General features: G+C 41.6%; 1 protein-coding gene across 1 annotated transcript in view; it reads right to left on the bottom strand.

Moving 5' to 3' along the window:
- The window catches only part of LOC109081198 (astrotactin-2-like), a 418,824-nt gene that overhangs the window by 262,805 nt on the left and 134,058 nt on the right, over window positions 1-21,961 (bottom strand). The window contains 1 exon segment of the mRNA XM_042723440.1: window positions 16,054-16,203. Within this exon segment, the coding sequence (XP_042579374.1) occupies window positions 16,054-16,203 (150 nt within the window).

Consider the following 21,961-nt stretch of genomic DNA (forward strand, 5'->3'; position numbering starts at 1 on the left):
GCTGCCTTCTGCATCTGTTCAGGCTTCTTTTTCTAAATGCATTAAAAAAGTCTTAGTATGTGTGAGAACAAATCATAAAATTAACCCTTGTGTGGAAAGACATTTAAAATTTCATAACTGAAAATAAAAGGTGTGAAGGATCAGACTAGTGTTTATTCAGTAGGGCGTGTGCCCATTTAAAACCCTGTAGTACCTTTCAAAAACTTGTAGTAATTTTCACAACATGTCTTTCAGAGCTGGTGGTCAACTGGATTTAATGTGGAAAAACTTTCAGGGGTGTATCAGCTGAATGTTCTTGATCTTGAATTGAATGGAATTTTTATTAATAAAACATCCAAATAAATATAATTTAATAAATGTATAATAAATCAACACACCTTTATACAAACCTACAGCAACTTTAAGATAAGTGCAAGTGGAAGTATAACACAAAAGACCTTTTTTGTAATCCATATTAAGAAAGTCTACTATAACTAGAACTTTCAAGACCCAACTCGTACTCTCCTATAGCATAATGACTCTGAATTAAAGGCAAACTGAAATTTTATGTTATTCATTCAGCCAATACAGTCTGAATCAAAAATGGTGGCACACTGCATTACATCAAACATCACTGATCCTTGGATGTCATGATGTCATTCATGTGATGTGAAAGAACCAGTATTTGTCTAGGCTGTGTGTATATGAGTTGATCAAATGTTTAGATTTAGATTTTGTTCTAAAATATTGTACTGCTTCAGAAAACACATTTGTACTGCTACATTTGCAAAACTAGCAATTCATCCAAAAATGAAGAAATATATATATATATATATATATATATATATATATATATAAAACTTTCAGAAAGTGATGGTTTACATCTCGCATAACACTAAACCCATCAATTAAATCAATGTGAATTCTACTTATCTTCACTTTAGGCTTGTAGTATTGCAGCCATCTTGCCTTTGTCATCCCAGCACTCCACGTTGACTTTGCTCTGAAAACAGGATTTAAAAAACATATGCAGGGATGAGTTTCGAAATAAAAAACGTGAGGCACAAATATCAGTCTGAAATGGTAAATAAGGTTAGCAAAACAGCCATAAATGCTCCTTGAGCCTCTTTGAATGGGTGGGTTTGTCTTACCTGTTGCTTTAGTTTCTCCACGGTGCGAGTGTTGGTTATCTGTCAGCTGTCTTTCTGATTTAAAATAAAAAAAATAAAAAAATCACCGGAATTGTTTGTCTGTGTCCAACTGAAAAAAACACATTAGCGTTGCTGAGCTGGTTAATCTTCAAAAAATTATTTATAACAGTAAATCATAAACGTTCAAAAGCTCTTTAAATAGGAATACAGAAGCTTGAAATGCTTACCTGTTGTTTTTCGTGACGGGCTGACGTCACGGGACTGACTGAATAACGGGCGCGGTTTTTGAATCTTTTTAGGAAACGCACTAAAAATATTTAGTTTTTATATTTATATTAATATTTTAATATTTTACTTTATTTGCCATAAGTAAAAGTTATTACATTAAAAAAAATAAAAGCTTAAAGGGATAGTTCACCCAAAAATCAAAATTATGTCATTAATGACTCACCCTCATGTCGTTCCAAACCCGTGAGACCTCCGTTCATCTTCGGAACACAGTATAAGATATTTTAGATTTAGTCCGAGAGCTTTCTGTCCCTCCATTGAGAATGTATGTACGGTATACTGTCCACGTCCAGAAAGGTAATAAAAACATCTTCAAAGTGCTCCATGTGACATCAGAGGGTCCGTTAGAATTTTTTGAAGCATCGAAAATACATTTTGGTCCAAAAATATCAAAAAACTACGACTTTATTCAGCATTGACTTCTCTCCCGGGTCTGTTAGGAGTGCGTTCACAACACTGCAGTTTAGTGATATCCGGTTCGCGAACGAATCACTCGATGTAACCGGATCTTCTTGAACCAGTTCACCAAATCGAACTGAATCGTTTGAAACGGTTCGCGTCAACAATAAGCATTAATCCACAATTTTTTTTTTCAGGGAAATATAGTAAATATTAGTAAATGTATTTACGATTGTTTATGCATTTATTTGATTAGCTTTTAATTAGTTATAATAACATATAGACCTATACTCTATACAAACATACTTTCTCCAAAAACATTATTTAAAAGAAAAAAAAAAGTAAGTAAAAGAAAAGAGTTGTCTGGTTCAACATGATGCAGTCGTGTTTGAATGGGAAACCTGATATAATGGTGTTAAATCAAAAGGAATTGCTTAAATAAAGTGAACAGCATTAAAATATTTTTGTATTATTATTTTATTTTTTTATTTTTATTTTTTTTCAGTGAGCAGTGTTCTTTATCATTCCTGTAATAACACAATTCTTAAAAAGAAAAACAATTCTGTTGAACAGTTAAGTGATGGACCATTTGGTAAAATTATGACCCTGGTGTCTTTCAAGAGTGAGGATGGGGCATCTTCTCCATCCACCACAAACAGATTCTGTGATTTAGCTAAAGAGCTTGCATGGAGGAACATTTTTTTAAAGATGCTCAGCTAAAGTATATCCTCAACATTTATATAGTGTCACTCTCATAATGTATTTGCGGTACATCCTCAGTCACTCAAATGGAAATGTGTAATCATTAGGTCTAAAGACAAACTGTATGTCATTCCACTTCCAAACAATATTGAAAGAAAATAAAAACTTATTATGGGGAACTACTTCTGCAGCTTTGTTGATGTTGAGGTGAGAGATGAACGAAGTGATAAGGAAAAAATCAGGGAACAGCAGGTTGTATGCAGGGTAAAATGCTTTAAAGCATTTCCATGCTGTTAGATATGATTGGAGGGTCCTGGGGGAAATGGCTTGTAGGATAGAATTGAGGGAAGCTTTGAGGAGAGGTTTCAGTGGACAGGCGTCAGGGCCTGCACCATTAGTGGATGCATCCTCAAGCTAGGGTCGGCTCTGTGAGCAAGTAGGAGTAGGAGCTGTAATGGCGGGCGTCGGGGCCTATGCCATTAGCGGAGGCAGCCTCACGCTAGAGTTGGATGGCAGGGCTGCAGGCCATGGGTAGGGGAGGGGGCTGGAAGTGGGGTAAGGAAAGGGCTGTGGATGGGTCTGCTCCACTAGTGGAGGCATGCTCACGCTAGCGTCTGCTACATGAGCTGGAGGCCACTGAAAAGGAAAAAGGGGTAAGAAGTATCAGGAGGAAAGTCAGAGATGTGAGGCTCTGTGTTGCAAGCAAAAGCAGCTTTGCACTTGCTTCACCTGCTGTAGCTGTAGGCCATGGTAAGGGAGTCTTGAAGAACCTGTTCAGCCTGCACTTCTAGCGGAGGCAGCCTCACGCTAGCCTTTGCTACGGGAGCTGGAGGACACTGAAAAGGAAAAGGTTTAGAAGTAGCAGCGGGGAAGACTGGGATGTAAGGGCTTGTGTTGCAAGCAGAGGCAGTCTCACGCTTGCTTCAGCTGCAGACTGCAGTAAAGGGGAATGGTTTGTGACATTTGACGGGAAATGCTGAAATGCCTGAGTAGCCTGCAGTGTTGGAATTTAGCAAATGTTTTTTTTTTCTTAGACCACCCTAGCAACTCTCACAAACCAGGCATTCCAGCTGATGGCAGACAGGGTGAAGAAGGTTTTTTCTAACTTTAACCCTCGGAAAGCTGCTGGTCCAGATCATATTCCATAGCCAAATAAGAGTGCCTATCAGTTTCAAAAGCGCTACTATAATACCCTTGTCCAAGACGGCAAATCCAGTCTCCATGAATGACTACCGTCCTGTAGCCTTGACCCCGATAGCTATGAAATTTTTTGAGCAGCTTGTCAAGAATCATATTAAGTCATGCCTCCCAACTAGTTTGGACCCATTAAAATTTGGATATAGAGTTAACCAGTCTACGGAGGATGCCCTATCCACTGTGCTCCACCTCACTCTGACACATCTGGAAAATAGGAATACTTATTCCAGAATCTTGTTAATTGATTTCAGCTCTGCATTTAATGAAATCTTGCCATAACAGCTTATTGAAAAGTTGTTGTTGCTGGGTGTGGATCCTGGCATATGCAGATGGATTCTGGACTTTTTGACTGAGAGACGGCTGACAGTCTGATTGGGAAGCACAACATCTAAGATGACTACAGTGAGCACAGGATCACCACAAGGGTGTGTACTGTGCTGTTACGACCTGAGTCTGGTAGTGTCGGTGTGTGTGTGTGCGCGCGCGTGTGTGTACATTCTCCTCCCTCTTATTCTCTTTGGTATCTGATAGGATGGCCGCTGATGGGATGTACGATCGCCATTGGTGGTGGAGACGAGGCGTGGTCTTTAAAAGGACGCTGCCGGCATTCAACGGGGAGCTCATTGTTGGTTCGGACGCGGATGGGTTGAGAGCTCCTGGATCCCTTCTCCGGCCGATGATCGAATTTGTCACTTTCAAGTATAGTATAAAAGCTAGTGATCACGTTCTTTCCCTTTTCAACCTTGTGTACTAAGAACGTGAAGCAAAGGGGTGTCCTGCCGATTTGTTTTGAGCTATCTTGTTTGGGTTCTGTTTTGTGTTAGGAAGTTAGGGAAGTAAAATGTATTTTACTTTTGTTATTTGATTAGGTTAGTTATTACTCATTTTCTTTCTAGATTGGTTTTGTTTGTTATTTTGGCCTTTGGGACACCCTGGAGAGATGCTCTTTGTTTCACTTGTTGGCTTTTAAATAAATCTAATTACTTATTCTGATTAACATCGTACACCTTTTATAATATACACCAGAGATACTCACACTTGATACCACAACAACAACCCAGTCTTATTATGCCCTGTTAAGAGACTCCTACCAACCACACCCACGCGCCGTAATAAATAATTGGGGGCTCGTCCAATTCTATTTTAAAAAAAAAAAAAATGTAATTCGTTCGATGCGAATTAAAAGGTTCGCGGCTCTGCTGGTGAGTACAATCTATATTCTATATTTTGACTGGCAGTTTTTTCATGGGTGGTGGGGAAGTGTAAGGTTGTTTTTAGATGGAGTTTAGCATAGAAGCATTTAAGCAGGATCCTTCGCGTGAGCTCTTGGAGTCGTGTCGAAAGACTGATTTGTATTTGGTCGCTGACTTCTATAGTGTTCCGGTTATAAAAACTGCTAGGAAGAAAGTTGTACGAGACGTAATTGAGGCGGCGTTAATACAGCAGGGTATTTTGGAGCCTAGACCGAACGTTGAGGTAGGTATGAATGCGGCGACAGGAGTTGAAGTTAATACTGAAGCTCCAGAGTCCGATCCTATGTTGCGTTCACTTAGCGGCGTGAACTCAGATGATTTGAGGCTGGCTATTCAGTTAAAGCAGTTAGATCTGGAGATTAAACGTCAGGAACATACTACTCAGCTTCTGCGTTTTAGGCAATGCGAGTTAGAGACGCAAGCTGGCAGTCGTTCGTTGGGGCTAGTGAAAACTCAGATGCCACTTTCTACTCCTCCCGATGTTGGTAACTCTCCACCTTTTGCGTCTTTGTCTGGGACCCCTAACTTAGATGATTTTGATGTTAGTCGTCATCTCACTTTGGTGCCCGTATTTCGGGATAATGAGGTGGACTCGTACTTTGGCGCATTTGAGCGTATAGCTTCTGCGTTGCGTTGGCCGAGAGAGGCTTGGCCTCTCATGATACAGTGCAAGTTAAGTGGAAAAGCCCAGGAGATTTGCTCCACTCTGTCTGTTAGTGACAGCTTGGATTATGATAAATTGAAAAATGCTGTGTTAAAGGCTTATGAACTAGTGCCAGAAGCCTATAGGCAAAAGTTTCGCTCACATGTTAAAGTTGCCGGTCAAACTTACGTGGAGTACGCTCGGGAGAAGAACGTGCTTTTTGATAGATGGTGTAGTTCCAGCAGAGTCGCTACCTTAGAACAACTTCGTGAGTTAATGTTGATTGAGGATTTTAAAAACTCGTTGCCGGACAAAATTGTTGTTTTATTTGAACGAAAAGAAAGTTTGTACCCTTGCTGAGGCTGCCGTTTGTGCAGACGAGTTTACTTTGACTCACAAAAATCTGTTTGCCGCACGTCGTGAAACATATTCTGCTATGCCTTTGGAGAGGAGCGTTAAAGTTTCGAAATCACCTAAGCCAGTCATACCTGTCGAAGCTCGTGAATGCTTTTACTGCCACGAGCTTGGCCATTTGATTGTGACGTGTCCTTCATTAAAAAAAAAAAACAAGGGGAAGTCAACTAAAAGTGTCGGTTTTGTCCATAAGATTGGTGGTCAACTTAATCCGGATATTGATGCAGCGTATGATCCTTTTGTGTGTGAAGGAGTGATTTCTCTTAGTGGATCTGAAGAAGATTTGGTTCCTGTAACCATGTTGCGTGATACAGGGGCTAATCAATCGTTCGTGTTAGCTAGGGCGCTGCCATTCTCTGAGAAAAGTTATTGCGGTTCCGATGTTCTTATTCAAGGGATTGAATTGGGTGTGTTGAAGGTACCGTTGCATAACGTGTACATTCGATCCGGGTTAGTAACAGGCTTTGTAAAGTTGGCAGTACGTCATGAGTTACCTGTAAGTGGTGTTGCATTAATTGTAGGTAACGATTTAGCCGGGGAAAAGGTACTTCCAATCCCCGAAGTTATTGAAAATCCTGTGTTTGATTCTGTTATTTCCGGTGAGTTAGCATCAGAATTTCCTTCGGTTTTTACGGCGTGTGTAGTTACACGCGCTCAAGCGCGTAAGTTTGGTGATTCGATTGGTCTTTCGGATACCTTCATGGCCACCGAGGGTAGAGCGAAAATTGAGCGTTCTGTGGTAACATCTGAGTTGCCCGACCTTGAGGCGCTGTCTATGAGTAATGGTGCTGAAATGGACTCGGCTGAGTTGTCGTTGTCCGCTGATAAGGTTCTGATCTCGGCTGAACAGCAGAAAGACCCTTCTTTATTGGGCTGCAGGAAAAGGGCGGTAACTCTTACGGACATTGAAGGTAAATCAGTGGGATATTTTTGGGACAGTGACGTGTTGAAGAGAAAGTGGACTCCAGCAAGGTCGGATGGTTTAAGTTGGGATACGGTTTACCAGCTCGTGGTACCGAAATGTTTACGCAACCAGGTTTTGAGCGTAGCTCATGATAATGTTGCTGGCCATTTGGGAATTACTAAAACATATTATCGAATCTTACGTTATTTTTTCTGGCCTGGTATTAAATCTGATGTGGTTCAGTATTGTCGTTCGTGTCACGTTTGCCAGGTTGTAGGAAAGCCTAATCAAATCATCCGTCCGGCACCTCTTCAACCTTATTCCTGTTTTGGGAGAACCTTTTGCTCGGATAATCTTGGACTGTGTTGGGCCGTTACCGCGAACTAGAGCGGGGCATGTCTATTTGCTTACGCTCATGTGCACGACTACTCGCTATCCAGAGGCGGTACCGTTACGCTCCTTAAAAGCGAAAGCTGTTGTGAGAGCGCTGGTTACGTTTTTCTCTACTTTTGGTTTTCCTAAAGTGATCCAAACGGACCAGGGGACTAATTTCATGTCTCGACTGTTTAAACAGGTATTGTCTCAACTGAAGATTACGCATGTCACGTCTAGCCCGTACCGACCTGAGACGCAGGGAGCGCTCGAAAGGTTTCATCAAACCTTAAAGTCTATGTTGAGTAAATACTGTGTCGAGTCAGGAAAGGATTGGGATGAAGGGCTGCCTTTACTTATGTTTGCTGTCCGTGAGACCGTTCAGGAGTCGCTGGGGTTTAGCCCGGCGGAATTGGTTTTTTGGGCACACGGTGAGGGGCCCACTCAAGATGCTGAAAGAGAACTGGCTATCTGAACAGCGATCCGAGTGTAATCTGCTGAATTATGTCGGTTCTTTTCGGGAGCGACTGCACGATGCTTGTAAGCTGGCTCAGGCTGCTTTGGAGAGTACGCAGACAAAAATGAAAAGACGTTTTGACAAGACTACTGTGGTTCGTTCATTCTCTGAGGGGGATAAAGTTCTAGTTTTATTGCCGGTTCAGGGTGCTGCGCTGCAAGCTAAATTCTCTGGTCCGTACGTCGTTGACAAGAAGCTAAGTGACACGAATTATGTTATTCGAACTCCCGAGCGACGGAGGAAATCCCGTGTGTGTCACGTAAATATGCTGAAGTTGTATGTTGGTCGTGAGGAAGGTGAGGAGTCAAAAAGCTCCGTTATCATTCCTGTAGCTTTGGCTGTGTCTGTTTCTGACAGCGATGTTGACGAAGATGGGTGAGCTTGCATAATACCCTAGTCTCGGGTGACAAACTGAATAACTCTATGGTCCTGGAGAATTTGAATTCTCAACTGGTACATTTATCTGACCCTCAACGAAATGATATCATTAAGATAATTAATTCTTCTTTGGGGCTGTTTTCAGATATCCCCACTCGTACTCAAGTTTTGGAACACGATATTGATGTAGGTGACCATTCACCCATTAAGCAAAGTGTTTACAGAGTGAACCCCGTTAAACGTAAAATCATGGAAGCTGAGGTAAAGTATCTTGTTGAGAACGGTCTCGCAGTTCCGAGTTCCAGCGCCTGGAGTTCACCGTGTTTATTGGTTCCTAAATCTGACGGCACACAACGATTTTGCACGGATTACCGGAAAGTAAATGCCGTGACAAAACCAGATTCGTTCCCCCCCCTCCCGCTCATGGAGGATTGCATTGATAAGGTAGGCTCTGCGCGCTTCGTCACAAAATTAGATCTGCTTAAGGGATACTGGCAAGTTCCCTTGACGGAGCGTGCGGCCGAAATATCTGCCTTTGTTACGCCGGATGATTTCTTGAATTACAGGGTGATGGCGTTTGGATTGCACAACGCTCCGGCTACCTTTCAACGCTTGATGAATAAAGTGCTGAAGGGGGTTCATAGCTGTAAGGCTTACTTGGATGACATCGTGATTTATTCGAATACATGGGATGAACACCTGAAAACTTTGAGTATTGTGTTTGATCGCTTGCTAAAGTCATCTCTTACACTTAATTTTGTTAAGTGTGAGTTCGGTAAAGCGACTGTTACCTACCTGGGGAAACGGGTGGGACAGGGTCAAGTTCGACCTGTTGCCCTTAAAGTGCAAGCTATTGTGGAGTTTGGAGTGCCCCGTACGAAACGTGAACTCAGAAGATTTTTGGGCATGACTGGTTATTATCGGGGTTTTTGTAAAAACTTCTCAGATGTTGTGTTGCCTTTGACCAATATGCTTCGTGCTTCGCAAAATTTTGAATGGACTGCTAAGTGTCAAACTGCATTTGATTCTGTTAAAACGCTCCTGTGTAGCGCTCCCGTCTTGGCTGCTCCAAGATATGAATGTTCCTTCAAAATGGATGTTGATGCAAGTGCTAACGGTGCTGGCGCTGTCCTGTTGCAGGATGATGAGAATGGAGTTGAGCATCCTGTTGGGTACTTCTCAAAAAAGTTCTTGAAACACCAATTAAATTATAGCACTATTGAGAAGGAGGCATTAGCCTTATTAATGGCGTTGCAACACTTTGAGGTATACATTGGTTCTAGTTCCCTTCCGGTGATCGTATTTACTGATCATAACCCATTAGTCTTCCTGTCTCGTATGAAGAACTCGAATCAACGGATCATGCGCTGGTCACTTTTTGTCCAGGATTTTTACCTGGAAATTCGTTACAAAAAAAGGCAAAGATAATGTACTTGCTGATGCCCTTTCACGGTCGTTCAGTTCTGAGTAAATCTACTAGAAGTAGATTCTTTGTGTCCGGGGGTGTTACGACCTGAGTCTGGTAGTGTCGGTGTGTGTGTGTGCGCGCGTGTGTGTACATTCTCCTCCCTCTTATTCTCTTTGGTATCTGATAGGATGGCCGCTGATGGGATGTACGATCGCCATTGGTGGTGGAGACAAGGCGTGGTCTTTAAAAGGACGCTGCCTGCATTCAATGGGGAGCTCATTGTTGGTTCGGACGCGGTTGGGTTGAGAGCTCCTGGATCCCTTCTCCGGCCGATGATCAAATTTGTCACTTTCAAGTATAGTATAAAAGCTAGTGATCACGTTCTTTCCCTTTTCAACCTTGTGTACTAAGAACGTGAAGCAAAGGGGTGTCCTGCCGATTTGTTTTGAGCTATCTTGTTTGGGTTCTGTTTTGTGTTAGGAAGTTAGGGAAGTAAAATGTATTTTACTTTTGTTATTTGATTAGGTTAGTTATTACTCATTTTCTTTCTAGATTGGTTTTGTTTGTTATTTTGGCCTTTGGGACACCCTGGAGAGATGCTCTTTGTTTCACTTGTTGGCTTTTAATAAATCTAATTACTTATTCTGATTAACATCGTGTACCTGTTTGATTATCGACCGGAGTGATTCGTACTTGGGATTCCATTACCACAACCCAGTCTTATTATGCCCTGTTAAGAGTCTTTTCTACTACCCCTAGGCGCGGGGCGTAATACCTTTACTGTTTGCGTTGCTAACGCATGACTGTTCTGCGAGTTTCAGTACTAATCATATCATAAAGCTTGCGGACGATGACACAGTTGTTGGCCTCATCACTAACAATGATGAGTCAGCATATAGGTGGGAGGTGGCGCAGTTGACAGTGTGGGGTAAAATACACAACCTTTCCCTTAACACCAATAGGACCAAGGAGATGGTTGTCGATTTCAGGAAGACTGGTCATCGGCATCATCTCCCACTGACCATCAGTGGTCATGAGGTAAAGAGGATACACAGTGTCAAGTTCACGGGGGTCCAGCTGACAGTTGAGTTGACCTCAAGTTCCAACACCATAGCTGTCATTAAGAGGGCCCAACAGTGACTTCACTCTCTCCGCAGACTGAAGAAGGTGGATCTTCTTAACCCAGCCATGATTATGTTCTGCAGAGGCACTATTGAAAGCATGCTCACTTACTGTATCTCTTCCTGGTTTGGTAATAGCACAGCAGAGGAGAGACAAAAACTGAAAAAAAACTGCTGGAGTCTCGTTGCTGTGTTTGCAGGACATTTATACTGAGCGCTGCATGCACAGAGCAAATGGCATTAAAAAGGACTCTACTCATTTCTCTCATGGCATGTTCACACTCCTGCAGTCTGATAAAATATACAAAAGTATCAGATCAAGGACTTCTAGGCTGTTAAATAGCTTTTTCCCCCTACAGCTATCAGACTGCTTGATTTGAGAATGTGAACTGCATTTAAAAGTGCTTTTTAAATTCTATTTTAGTGAATTTTAGCTTATTTATTAGTATTATTATTTATTAGCTATTTGTATCATATTGTTGTGCACTGAATTACTGATGTGTGGATGTGTGAAACGTAATTTAATTTTTATGTGAAGCATAAAATTTGACAAATAAAGGAATCTGAATCTGAAAATTTGTAGCATCTTTTAAAAGTGATAAAATGCTAAAAAGACATGCATTTTCCCTTTAACCACGCAAAGAAGAAAGTACTGAAAAGCTCGCCAAGCGGCACATCATCTAGATACTTGGAGAGAGGTGCCTAGCAATACATATCACATGTGAATTAGGTTGCTAGTTCTGCTTGTTCAATAATAATTTCTTTATGATACACCTTAGTTGTTAGTTTATGCCTATAATTGTCAATCATTTACGTACATAGTTTAACTTATTTCTCAAAAATCAATCTTTTTCATCCCTGTGTCTGAGTGAAATGTATAATTTGAATACTGGTAAAAATGCTAGTAAAATGAATTCAGAAAATCTGTAATTTCATTGTGTGAAATTTAATGTAGTTTAATGACTTGCAGCAAAAAACGACGTGCCTTTTAGCAACTTTACCTAAAATAAATTTGCAACCCGGCCTGTGCCGCTAGTGGAGGCAGCCTTGCTCTACCATCAGATGCAGGAGCTGGAGGCCCGGCTGCATACAACGCTGCGGCGAGAAGAGCAGCATTGAAAGGTTGAGCCAAAGCGGGAAGCGAGTGAGATTTTGCTGTGGCAAGATCTGGGGCACGGCCCAGGCTCATTTAAGGCCTGCTGCTGTGACCCAGCGCTTAAGGAGAGCCGAGTCTTGTGCAGGGCAATGTTGGTGTTGAGCGAGGCGAGTCCGGGGCCTTGCAAATATTTGCAGCCCTGTTGGAATGGATTTAGGAGTGAGGTTGGCTGATTTCAGGGTGATGAATAGATCATACCGATCTGTTTTTTTCCCCTTCCTGAGAACAGTGTGTCGGAATTAATCAGTGTTCGCCTCAGGCTTAAATACTGTCCACTTTCCGATTGGAGGAATTGTTGGCAAAGCGGAATGATACGATTAAGCCTCAGCATTGTGGAGAGCATGTGGCTAGTCAAGCAGAGCAACACGATGAAACCTGGTGCACGACGGAAGTGTCTGATGGAGAAGGAGCAATCCTGGGGCCGGTAAATTGTGGTGGAGGATCTGAAAAATACCCAGTATAGGTCTCTTCGTTGGTTGGGAAATTGGGTCTGTGGTAAAATGACAAAAGGAACGAACCGAATGCTGAAAGACTAGAGAGAATGACGGTAAGGCTGCTATGATTATTTATAGTGGTTCTCTTTCATGGTGGTTGGATAGATAATGTGATTACGGATTGTGAATTGGTCGGGTTGATTATCTGTGCGTGCTCCTCCCAGATGATAGTGTTTTGCCTGCCGAATTCGCCATTTAATTAGCTACTGAACAACAAGAAATTAGTGATAGTACTGAAGTACCTTATATATGATTACTGTGATAGGTGTTGCATCCCTATAGGTAGACGTGGATCAGCTGAGAGTCAGCTGATGTGAGCTTGACTAACGTGACCTGCCAGAACTGACACTACACTATGATTTATTTTGATGTGTTAACTAACATACTAACATGCAAAAGAAGCATTTGATTATGATTTTTAACTTAAATCATTATTATTCAATATTTATCCATTATTATATTTAAAGTTAAAATATTTCAAATGTACCAAATTACAACTTCATCATTACTGTGCATATGTGTTATTACAAATATATTCAAATGCATGACAAACAAGCTGCAATAGAAATTACATTGTTTTTTATTTATTTATTTTTTTAACAGTAATTGTAATTAATTTGCAGTTTAGGTTCTAAAAACATTATGTTCGGTTTGCACTTAAATATAATCTTTCTATCAAAAAATATAATTTCAGTAATAAGCCGATCCACTAAAAGTATGCTAAAAATTATACTTATTTTTCACAAGGTCAGACTTATTGCAAGATGTCTTACTATAGATTGGGCTCAAAGACTGGGCTCAAAAATAGCAAGCAATATGTAACCAAACGTAAATATGTAGAAGATCTAGAATATTTTCAGTATACAAACACCTATATTTCGTATGACTTCAGAAAAAAGCACATATGTCATATGGACTATTTTAATTGTACTTTTATGATGCTATTTTTTATAATTTTTCAGGACTTGACAGCCTTTAGTCAAAATATGATTTTGTTGAATGAGAATGAAAGGTCGCACTAGCCTCAAAAACTTCTACACCAGCTGAATGCATGTCAGGCTGGCATCTCTGACCATAAAACTGGCATAAGCAGCTCCCCTCCCTCAACCTTTCTGATTCTTAATCTACTTAAGAGACCAACTCCACATGTAAATCCATGCAAATGTGCAGCGGGAACTGTGTGGAAAGCAAAATCACAAGCCATGAGAGAAAATAAGAAATTCTCCACACAGAATGCTGCGTCAGGCGCAGCGGTATTAACGTATCATACTGACCCCCATCTCATGTAATATTTGACCATGTGCTTGATTCATTTGGTGCCTTTTTATTTCTGGAAAGGCCTAATCTACTCGTAGCGGCCTGTTGAACTCTCACTTCCTATCGCTTTAATTGAGTTCCAGCTCTGCATCAGAGTTCGTCCTATTAGCCTGTGTGTTATCCTCAATGGATGCAGGAAAGAAAAAAAAATAAAATAAATAAAAAATAAATTCTGTGCTGAAGGCAATTTTTTTGTGGGCAGTAATTAAAGGTCCTGGAAAGATTTTATTTCAAGGAGCCCAAAAAAGTGAGCTGGAGTGGTGAGGAGTTTAAAAATCAAGGCTAAAATGGATTCTTTTCACGCTTCTCTATTTTAGCGCTGCGACCCGGCAGACAACGCATACACTCTGGTTTAATTTCAGGGTGGAGACTCGCTCTGGTAAATTGTGGCTGAGCACTGAGGCTAATGGGATGGGATGTTTTTTAAGCTCTGACTTGATTGGGCGTCAGTGACGTGTGCTGAATTTATGAAATGATGAGGTAAAGCTGCCTCTGTGTTGGGTTTTTAGTTCTACTGTATTCAAATTCATGGTGCATTTAATGTAACTTTGACGTTTGCACAGTGCTACTGGAACACCAGTTACATTATACTATCAATAAGCAACCAGTACTATTATACTTACAATGATTTTATATTTAAAAATAGTATTTTTTACAGCAAAGTCACAAAATGACAAAACACTGTTTTTCCAACCATAAATCACCAGATTCTCTGTTAATGATGGTCACACACAGAGAGACGCAGGTTTAATTGAGTTTAGTGCTCACTAAAAAACAGCTCACTTGTAGATCAAGTTAATTGTGATTTGAACATGTAGTTTACTCTGCAATTAGTTTGTCCATTTCCACTAGTTTGACTCATTCATGCTGATTTGCAGAGCATTGTGAGTATGAGAGGTGAGCATTATCAAATCTACAATTGCAATGAGCCAGTCACAGCATTATAGAGGACTCCTCTCGTGTGACTTTTCACCTGCATCTGATTCTGTATTTCATCCTTCACATTCACAGCACACAGGAAGGAAAGAACATTTTAGCTCAAGTTTCTTAACCCTGTAAAGTTTGAAATCGAATAATAGTCACTTAAAACTTAGTAACAGTTTAGTAAAGGGACTAGTTCTCATTATTAACTAGTTGCTTATTAGCACGCATATTTGTAACATACTAAACCAATACCTCTACTGATTCAGTTCAGTTCACAATTATTTGCGTAGTGCTTTTCATGATACAAATTGATACAAAAATTAAAAAATCCATCCAGTTAGGTAATGACATGCATTCAAACAAACAGTTGTGATTGTTGCAATAAAAAAAAGAAGAAAAGAAAAAAAAAAGAAAAATGGTAGTTTGGTGGTACTGATGTCTCTGTTAAATACATTTTCAACTCAATTTAGCCATTCAACATTACAGTAAAGCCATTTTTTGTAAATTTTGAATAACAACTTTTAATTTAAACTGTAAATTGTATATACATAAATTATATAGTGAATATAGATTAGTCTTTATTAAAGCAACAGAAACAAAGAGAGCAATGAGTAATTTCTCTTTTTCTTTTGTTCAAAAGCAGTGCTGTCTTTTTAAAGCCTGATGCACATGACATGGATCTGACACTCATCTGATTATCTTCCAACTCTTTTCTGTCATGTAAGACTTTTTTTTTTAACATTTTTACATAATTTTGTGTGTTTTTGTTTATTGAAGTGTGAAAGTGAACTCAGTACTGAAGTGGATTACTGTGCTTGTGCACATGTTGGATGCCTGTGTTCACAGAAAGCTGCTTCACAGACAGCACGCCGGTAGCAAATTAAAGGGGGAAGTACAGTGCACTGGTATCGAATTAAGTTATATTTTGTGTTCTATCATGCTTGATAGCGTGTTCATAAAGTCTATGCTAGCCAAAGGATGGCTGGGAAAAAAAAGGATGCTGCATTAATTGACTTAAATATCTATAATGTGTTAAACTGGGGGAAAAACAATGTATACACCTGTACATTGTATGTGTATAATGTGTACATGCATATGCTTAATTTTCACTTTATTCATGACAGCCGTTAACAAATTTAGTTTAATTGTGCAGGGGCATTTTTGTCCAATTTTGTGGCATTTTTGCCTCCTCTGTTAATCTCAGACCTGTGGCCAGGAGAAGACTATATGATTCAGTGAGAGAATGGTTCAAACATATTCAGCCAGTTCACAGAAAAGAAAGAACTGACTCAAAAGAATGATTAAATCATTAATCATTGGCATCAGTGGTTCATTTGACAGAAATACGAGGCACAAATAACGGGACACTCCTGATCATGAGAAACCCCAACAACAGATGATGTTTGAGCTTGTCACTGGGTCTGTGCATTGCAAACCTCTGGTGTGAGCTGGTCCTCTCTTGCGGCCAGTGGAGGAGCTGTGTGTAACGTTCTGGAAGTGTGTTATTTCCATAGTGGTGTTGGTCCGGAAACTCTCCTTAAACCTCTGCATCAGGGCCTCTACACTCTCCTGATCGGGGTCCAGCGCTGAAACAACAATACACACACACACACACACAAACAAACCCGTGAGACCCCGGAAGACACACACCTCTGCTGAAAGGCATTAGAGGGCAGCGCATGATTTACAACATGAGCGAAAATGCTGAAGTCATGCTTATCTATTCCTGTGTAAAAAAGATAAATGAGTATAAAGGCTGTGAGATGATTTACTCAGTAAACGCTTTGTCCTTAAAAGAGAAATGAGGGCATATGAGTTATGCACAATCTCTAGAACTTTATTTATCCTGTCTTTAACACCTTCTCCTTTCCTGTCCACTGTCTTATGGCTCCACATCATGTCTTTGTTCTTATCATGAACAGACAAACTTTGATGTGTGCATTTTGGAAAGAAGGATACAGAATGTGGAAAAAGTGCAGGCCATAGGGGAAGAGAGTTCCTCTTCAGCAGTTTGCTCAACCTTTTGTTTTTGGGTCAGGTCAGGTCAACCCATCCAAGTGCACGCACACACACACACACACACACACCAGTGAGTAGTGAACAAACATGCACACACACTCCCCCCATGACAATTCCTGCCGGATCTGAGACTCGAACCTGCACACTTCGGGTTACAAGTCTGATTCTCTATCTATTCAGCCACTCAACTTGTGAATAAAAGTCATGGCATGCCAAAATGCTCTGGAGATGGTTTCCTCCTGTAGAGTCAAAGCTCTGCAGAAACAGTCCTTTAAAATATATTTAATGGCTATGAATTACTACCTTTTGTCAGTTGTGTGTTGACAACCTTGACCGTGCTTGTTGAACATGTAAACTATAATATACCTTAATGTCATTTTTACTGAAACTTTTATGTTTTGAAATAAATGTGTTATTACACATTTGTAATAGTAAAGTTGAAATTTGGAATATTTAAAATACACTAATTTTAAATGTGATATTGAATAGCACACTACAGTTAAAAGGATAATTATAAAGTACTTTACATGTGCTTTAGTATGTTATGCCGCGTTTCCACCAAAATTGCCCTTAACAATTGTACCAGGGTACAATTGCGGACGGGAAGACACAAGTCCGGTAATTCTGCAAACAGCAGCATACTTGATAACATCAGTCAGCTCGCCTTGGCTAGTTTAATTTCATATATAGATAAATTGAATAAAGACCAAAGATTACCTGTTAGATTTACCCAAAATTAATTATATTTTAAGTTTAACCACTAAAGAGACATCAGAGCCAGTGTCAAATCTCAGAAGGACTAGCCGAGTTGAGACTGTTCTAGGCGGATACATGAAAACTAAGCTCCCACTGATTGCGTGGAGCTGATCATCTCCGAAATCAGAGAAAAACATTTTTAAATAGGCGCTCTCTTTATAAATAAACTGCAGATTTGAGTTTTAAACAACTACATTTTCACCTGAAATACTTTTAAAACTACATTTCATGATTTTTTTTTAGGGGCATACAGTACTTTTGGCAATAAACCAATATTTTGCATTATTTCAGGGTAAGAGAACTACAAAAGTCAGACTATAACTTTGAAAATTTAACTAATATGAGAACTATGAGAGGCCAAATAACGAGTAAATCATAAACTGTTTTATTATCTTGCCAAAGAAATAATAAATAAATAAATAAAAATGTCTCTAGGTTATGTATGTAACCCTAGTTCCCAGAGGGAACAAGACGCTGCATTGAATGCTTTGGGATCCCTTTAGCATGACCATGCTCTGAATCATGTCTGTAATCAGTCCAATGGACGGGCGAGACGTCACAGGAGGGGTGACGTAGAGACCAGGAAATTTAAAAAGCACATGTGGTGGATACAGTGGCAGTTTCTGGTGGAATGAAGGAAGTGTTAGCAGGGATGATGGAAGTATGGCAATAAGATGCAGCATCACGTTCCCTCTGGGAAACTAGGGTTACATACGTAACCTAGAGATGTTCCCCTTCAGGAACTGTCGAATTCTTTGGGGACGAGTATGCACACAGTGCCAGATTTGCAAGTCCCTGCCTAGTGTGGAAGAGCACAGATAAGGTGAGAGAAAAGGGAGCCAGGAGTGGCGCAAAATGCAGGTATAGAATCTGACAATTAAATGGAGTGGACGTCCCGCAGCATCCTGAAGGCCAACTTCTGGAGGAGTGAGCCTTGACCCCCAAAGGAGAGGGGAGATAAGAGGACTCAAGGTTATCGATAGCATCCTGATCCACCACTTAGCATAAGCTTCTCCTGGCCGGAGGCCTCAGCCTCAGCGCGCCGTGCGAAACATGTAACTAGTGTCTCTTTCCCGAAAGACCGACCACCAAGAGGGGTGTGGTAAGCAGCTAGGGCCGCCACAGAAACCATCAAGGCATAATGGGATAACCCTGCAGAGAACTGTACCTGCAAGAACTCAAGCACTGAAACAACTAGGCAGTTAACTGGGTCGAGCTGTGGGTTGCTGTGTCAAGAAGTGAAGGTTCACTTCAAGGAGTAAGGTTTCCTCATGGAGGGAGATCTGGACTGGAGAATGGTCTCAGCAACCTCAGTTGAGAGACCGGAACTTATGAGCTGTGCCCCCTCAGGCCACATCCACAGTTCCAAAAGCTCTGGGCGGGATGAATGCCCCACCTTAGAGAGGAGATACCTCCTGATGGAAATTTCCTATGAAAAGCCGTCGAGAAGGGAAATCAGGTCTCGCATACTCTGCCTGGTCAGACCAGGGCAACTCGTCCGGCGCACTCTCTCCAGAACTCCCAGGAGCCGAGCGATCAGGGGAGGCGTACAGATGAAGCGTCAGCCAAGTCTGTTTCCAGATGAGCTCCACCACCAAGGGGTGGAGCCTCCATCCCCCAGGGGCTCTGGCGAGCGGAGGCCTCAATAACCCTCTGTATTAAGAGGACACCTGATGACACTCGCAGAAATGGTCAAGCTCTTGGAGCTTAGGCCTCAGCATGACAACTCTCTAAACCGAGAGGAGGCCTAACTACACTCCACATTCCGGACATCTTGTAAGGAGGTTCAGCTAGAGCTTACCACCCCCAAATGCTGTCTTAGTGGAGCTCCAATGGGCGGAGGCCTCAATAACTCTCTGTAGCAAGAGGAGACCTGACGACACTCACAGAAACAGTTGAGCTCTTGGAGCGGAGGCCTCAGCATGAAAACTCTCCAATGAGAGGAGGCCTGACTACACTCAACACTCCGGACATCCTGTAAGGAGGCTCACACAGAGACCACCGCTCTGGCAGAGGCCTCAAAAACTCTCTGTAGTGAGCGGAGACCTAACAACGCTTGCAGTGACCAAAAGGATTGCCCACACAAGGATCAGGCGCACCAGCCTGTAAAGGAGGTGTGAACACAGACCTCCTTGGTGGTTGATGTAAGAAACCACCGCTATGTTGTCGGTGCACCCAACACACGGTGGCCTCTTAGGTCCGGGAAGAAGTGTTTCAATGCTAGAAACATGACCAGCATCTCCAGGCAGTAGATGTGCCACGTGAGATAGTGGCCGCTCCACAGACCGCGGGGCTGGGTGGCCACTCATGACCGCACCCAATCGGTGAGGGAGGCATCCGTCATTAGCACACGCAATAACAAGGAGTCCCAAACATCGGGCCATGAGACAAAAACCCCTTGGTCTTGATCCACCACTGTAGGGGTCTCATGAACAGCAGGCCAAAGTTATCCCATTGGACACAGCTGCCATCAGACACAGCAATTTCTAAAACTGCTTGACAGTGAATGATTGTCCTTCTCTCACTCTTGTGACTGCTATGAGTATCGACTCGATCCGAGCAGGAGACAAAGGTGCCTGCATTGTGGTTGAGTCCCAGACCACGCCCAGATAAGTGGTTCTCTTTAATGGAGAAAGCACACTTTTCTTGCCGTTCAGTCTTAACCCCAGCTATTTCATATGGGCGAGAATGATATCTTGATGCCGAACCACCGTCTGCTCCGATTGAGCCAATATCAACCAATCGTCTATATAAATCATTATACAAATGCCCTGGAGTCGCAGTCGCAGTCCCCACCCGTAACCTAAACCTAAAATGCTGTTTGCTCTCACCCTTACATGCTTGTCTTTCACCTTTGACATGGCTTATGCTTTTACTGGGACAGACAACAATAAATAGAACTGACACACACAGAGCACTTCACTGTACGACAGAAACTGCCTCTGTATCCACCACATGTGCTTTTAAGCTCTCTGGTCTCTACGTCACCCTGCCCGTGATGTCTCGGCCCATCCATTAGACTGATTACACATGTGATTAAGAGCGTGGTCACGCTGAAGGCATTCCCAAAGCGTTCAATGCAGCTTGAGTTCCTGATGGAGAAATTACATTTTCTCACAGATGGAGAGCATGTGTTGGAGTTCATGCGGGTCACTGCATGATTATAGTAAATGTCTTTGGCCCCCCGTTTGGAAATCAACAGTACTTCCGAACAGGGGGCCAAAGCAAAAATGGACAGGCGGTGTGGTGCCCACAATGCTGCAATGTTTGTATTGTATTTCCAACTGACAGCAAATCAGAGTGCCTCAGGGGACGCCGCTGACCCATCTCAACATGTTCTGGCCCATTTGCACCACAGCAGAGGCATAATATATAAAAATAAACTTCCCTTTTTATTGTCTGCTCCAGGAGTGGGAGGAGGTGAAACAGAGAGATGGAGTGGGATGAGATGCCTCAAAAAGTCACAAACAATTTATCTCCCAGCTTCATTACAAAGACACATTGCTACTCCCTACAGCCGGTGCTGCATCACAACTTCAATTAACTTGAGATATGTAGAGGGCCGCTCTCTCCCCTGAGGCATAATGACTCTGGACAGGGGTGATTTCCTTGCCGTATCGTGTGGCTTTATGTTGAAGGCCCCCTGATGGAGAAGTTTTGCAGATGGATGAGGCCGAGGTCCCTGTAGTGAGCGACTGGTTATTTATTTTGCTTTGCACTAGTGTGTGTCATTCTGTCTAATTAGCAGCTTTTTGTTTAATGTAAGTGTCACACTTATGTGTGGATACTGTTCACAAGATCTGTTCAGAAGATGTGGAAAATCCTGTTGTGAAAGCATCTCATTGCTGCAATACAGAATAAGTTGCCTGCTGTTTTTATTTTGCATGAGTTTGGAGCCAGCCAGCAAACACTCTTAAAAATAAAGGTTCTCCATAAAGATGAAGTCACATCAAGATTGACCAACAGAAAGCTGCTTGGTTTGAAAGTGAATTCAGCCCATTAATGCAAATATCTAATTAAACTAATCACATGGCAGAGACAGGCACGTAGATGTGGTCAAGACGACCTGTTGAAGTTCAAACCCAGTACCAGAATGGGGAAGATAGGTGATTAAAGTAACTTTGATTGTGGCATGATTGTTGGTGCCAGACATGCTGGTCTAAGTATTTCAGAAACTGCCGATCTACTGGGATATTCATGTACAACCATCTCTAGAGTTTAGAGAACAAAAAAGTCCAATGAGCAGAAATTATTTGCGACAATGCGTTGTTGATGCCAAAGGTGAGATGAGAATGGCCAGGGTAGTTTGAGCTGATTGAAAAGCAACAGTAACTCAAATAACCACTTGTTACAACAAAGGTACACAAACAAGCATGAATGCATCACGAACCTTGAAGCAGATGCTACAGCAGCAGAAGATCACTCCTGGTGAAGAACAGACTAAATCTGGATTATAGAAGATTGTGAAAATGTTGTCTGGTCTGATGAGTCTCGATTTCTGATGCAACATTCAGACATTTTATATCCAACTTTACTTGCATACATAAAGTACATTAAAGAAAAGAAATA

Source organism: Cyprinus carpio, chromosome B5, assembly GCF_018340385.1.
Source record: "Cyprinus carpio isolate SPL01 chromosome B5, ASM1834038v1, whole genome shotgun sequence".
NCBI lineage: Eukaryota > Metazoa > Chordata > Actinopteri > Cypriniformes > Cyprinidae > Cyprinus > Cyprinus carpio.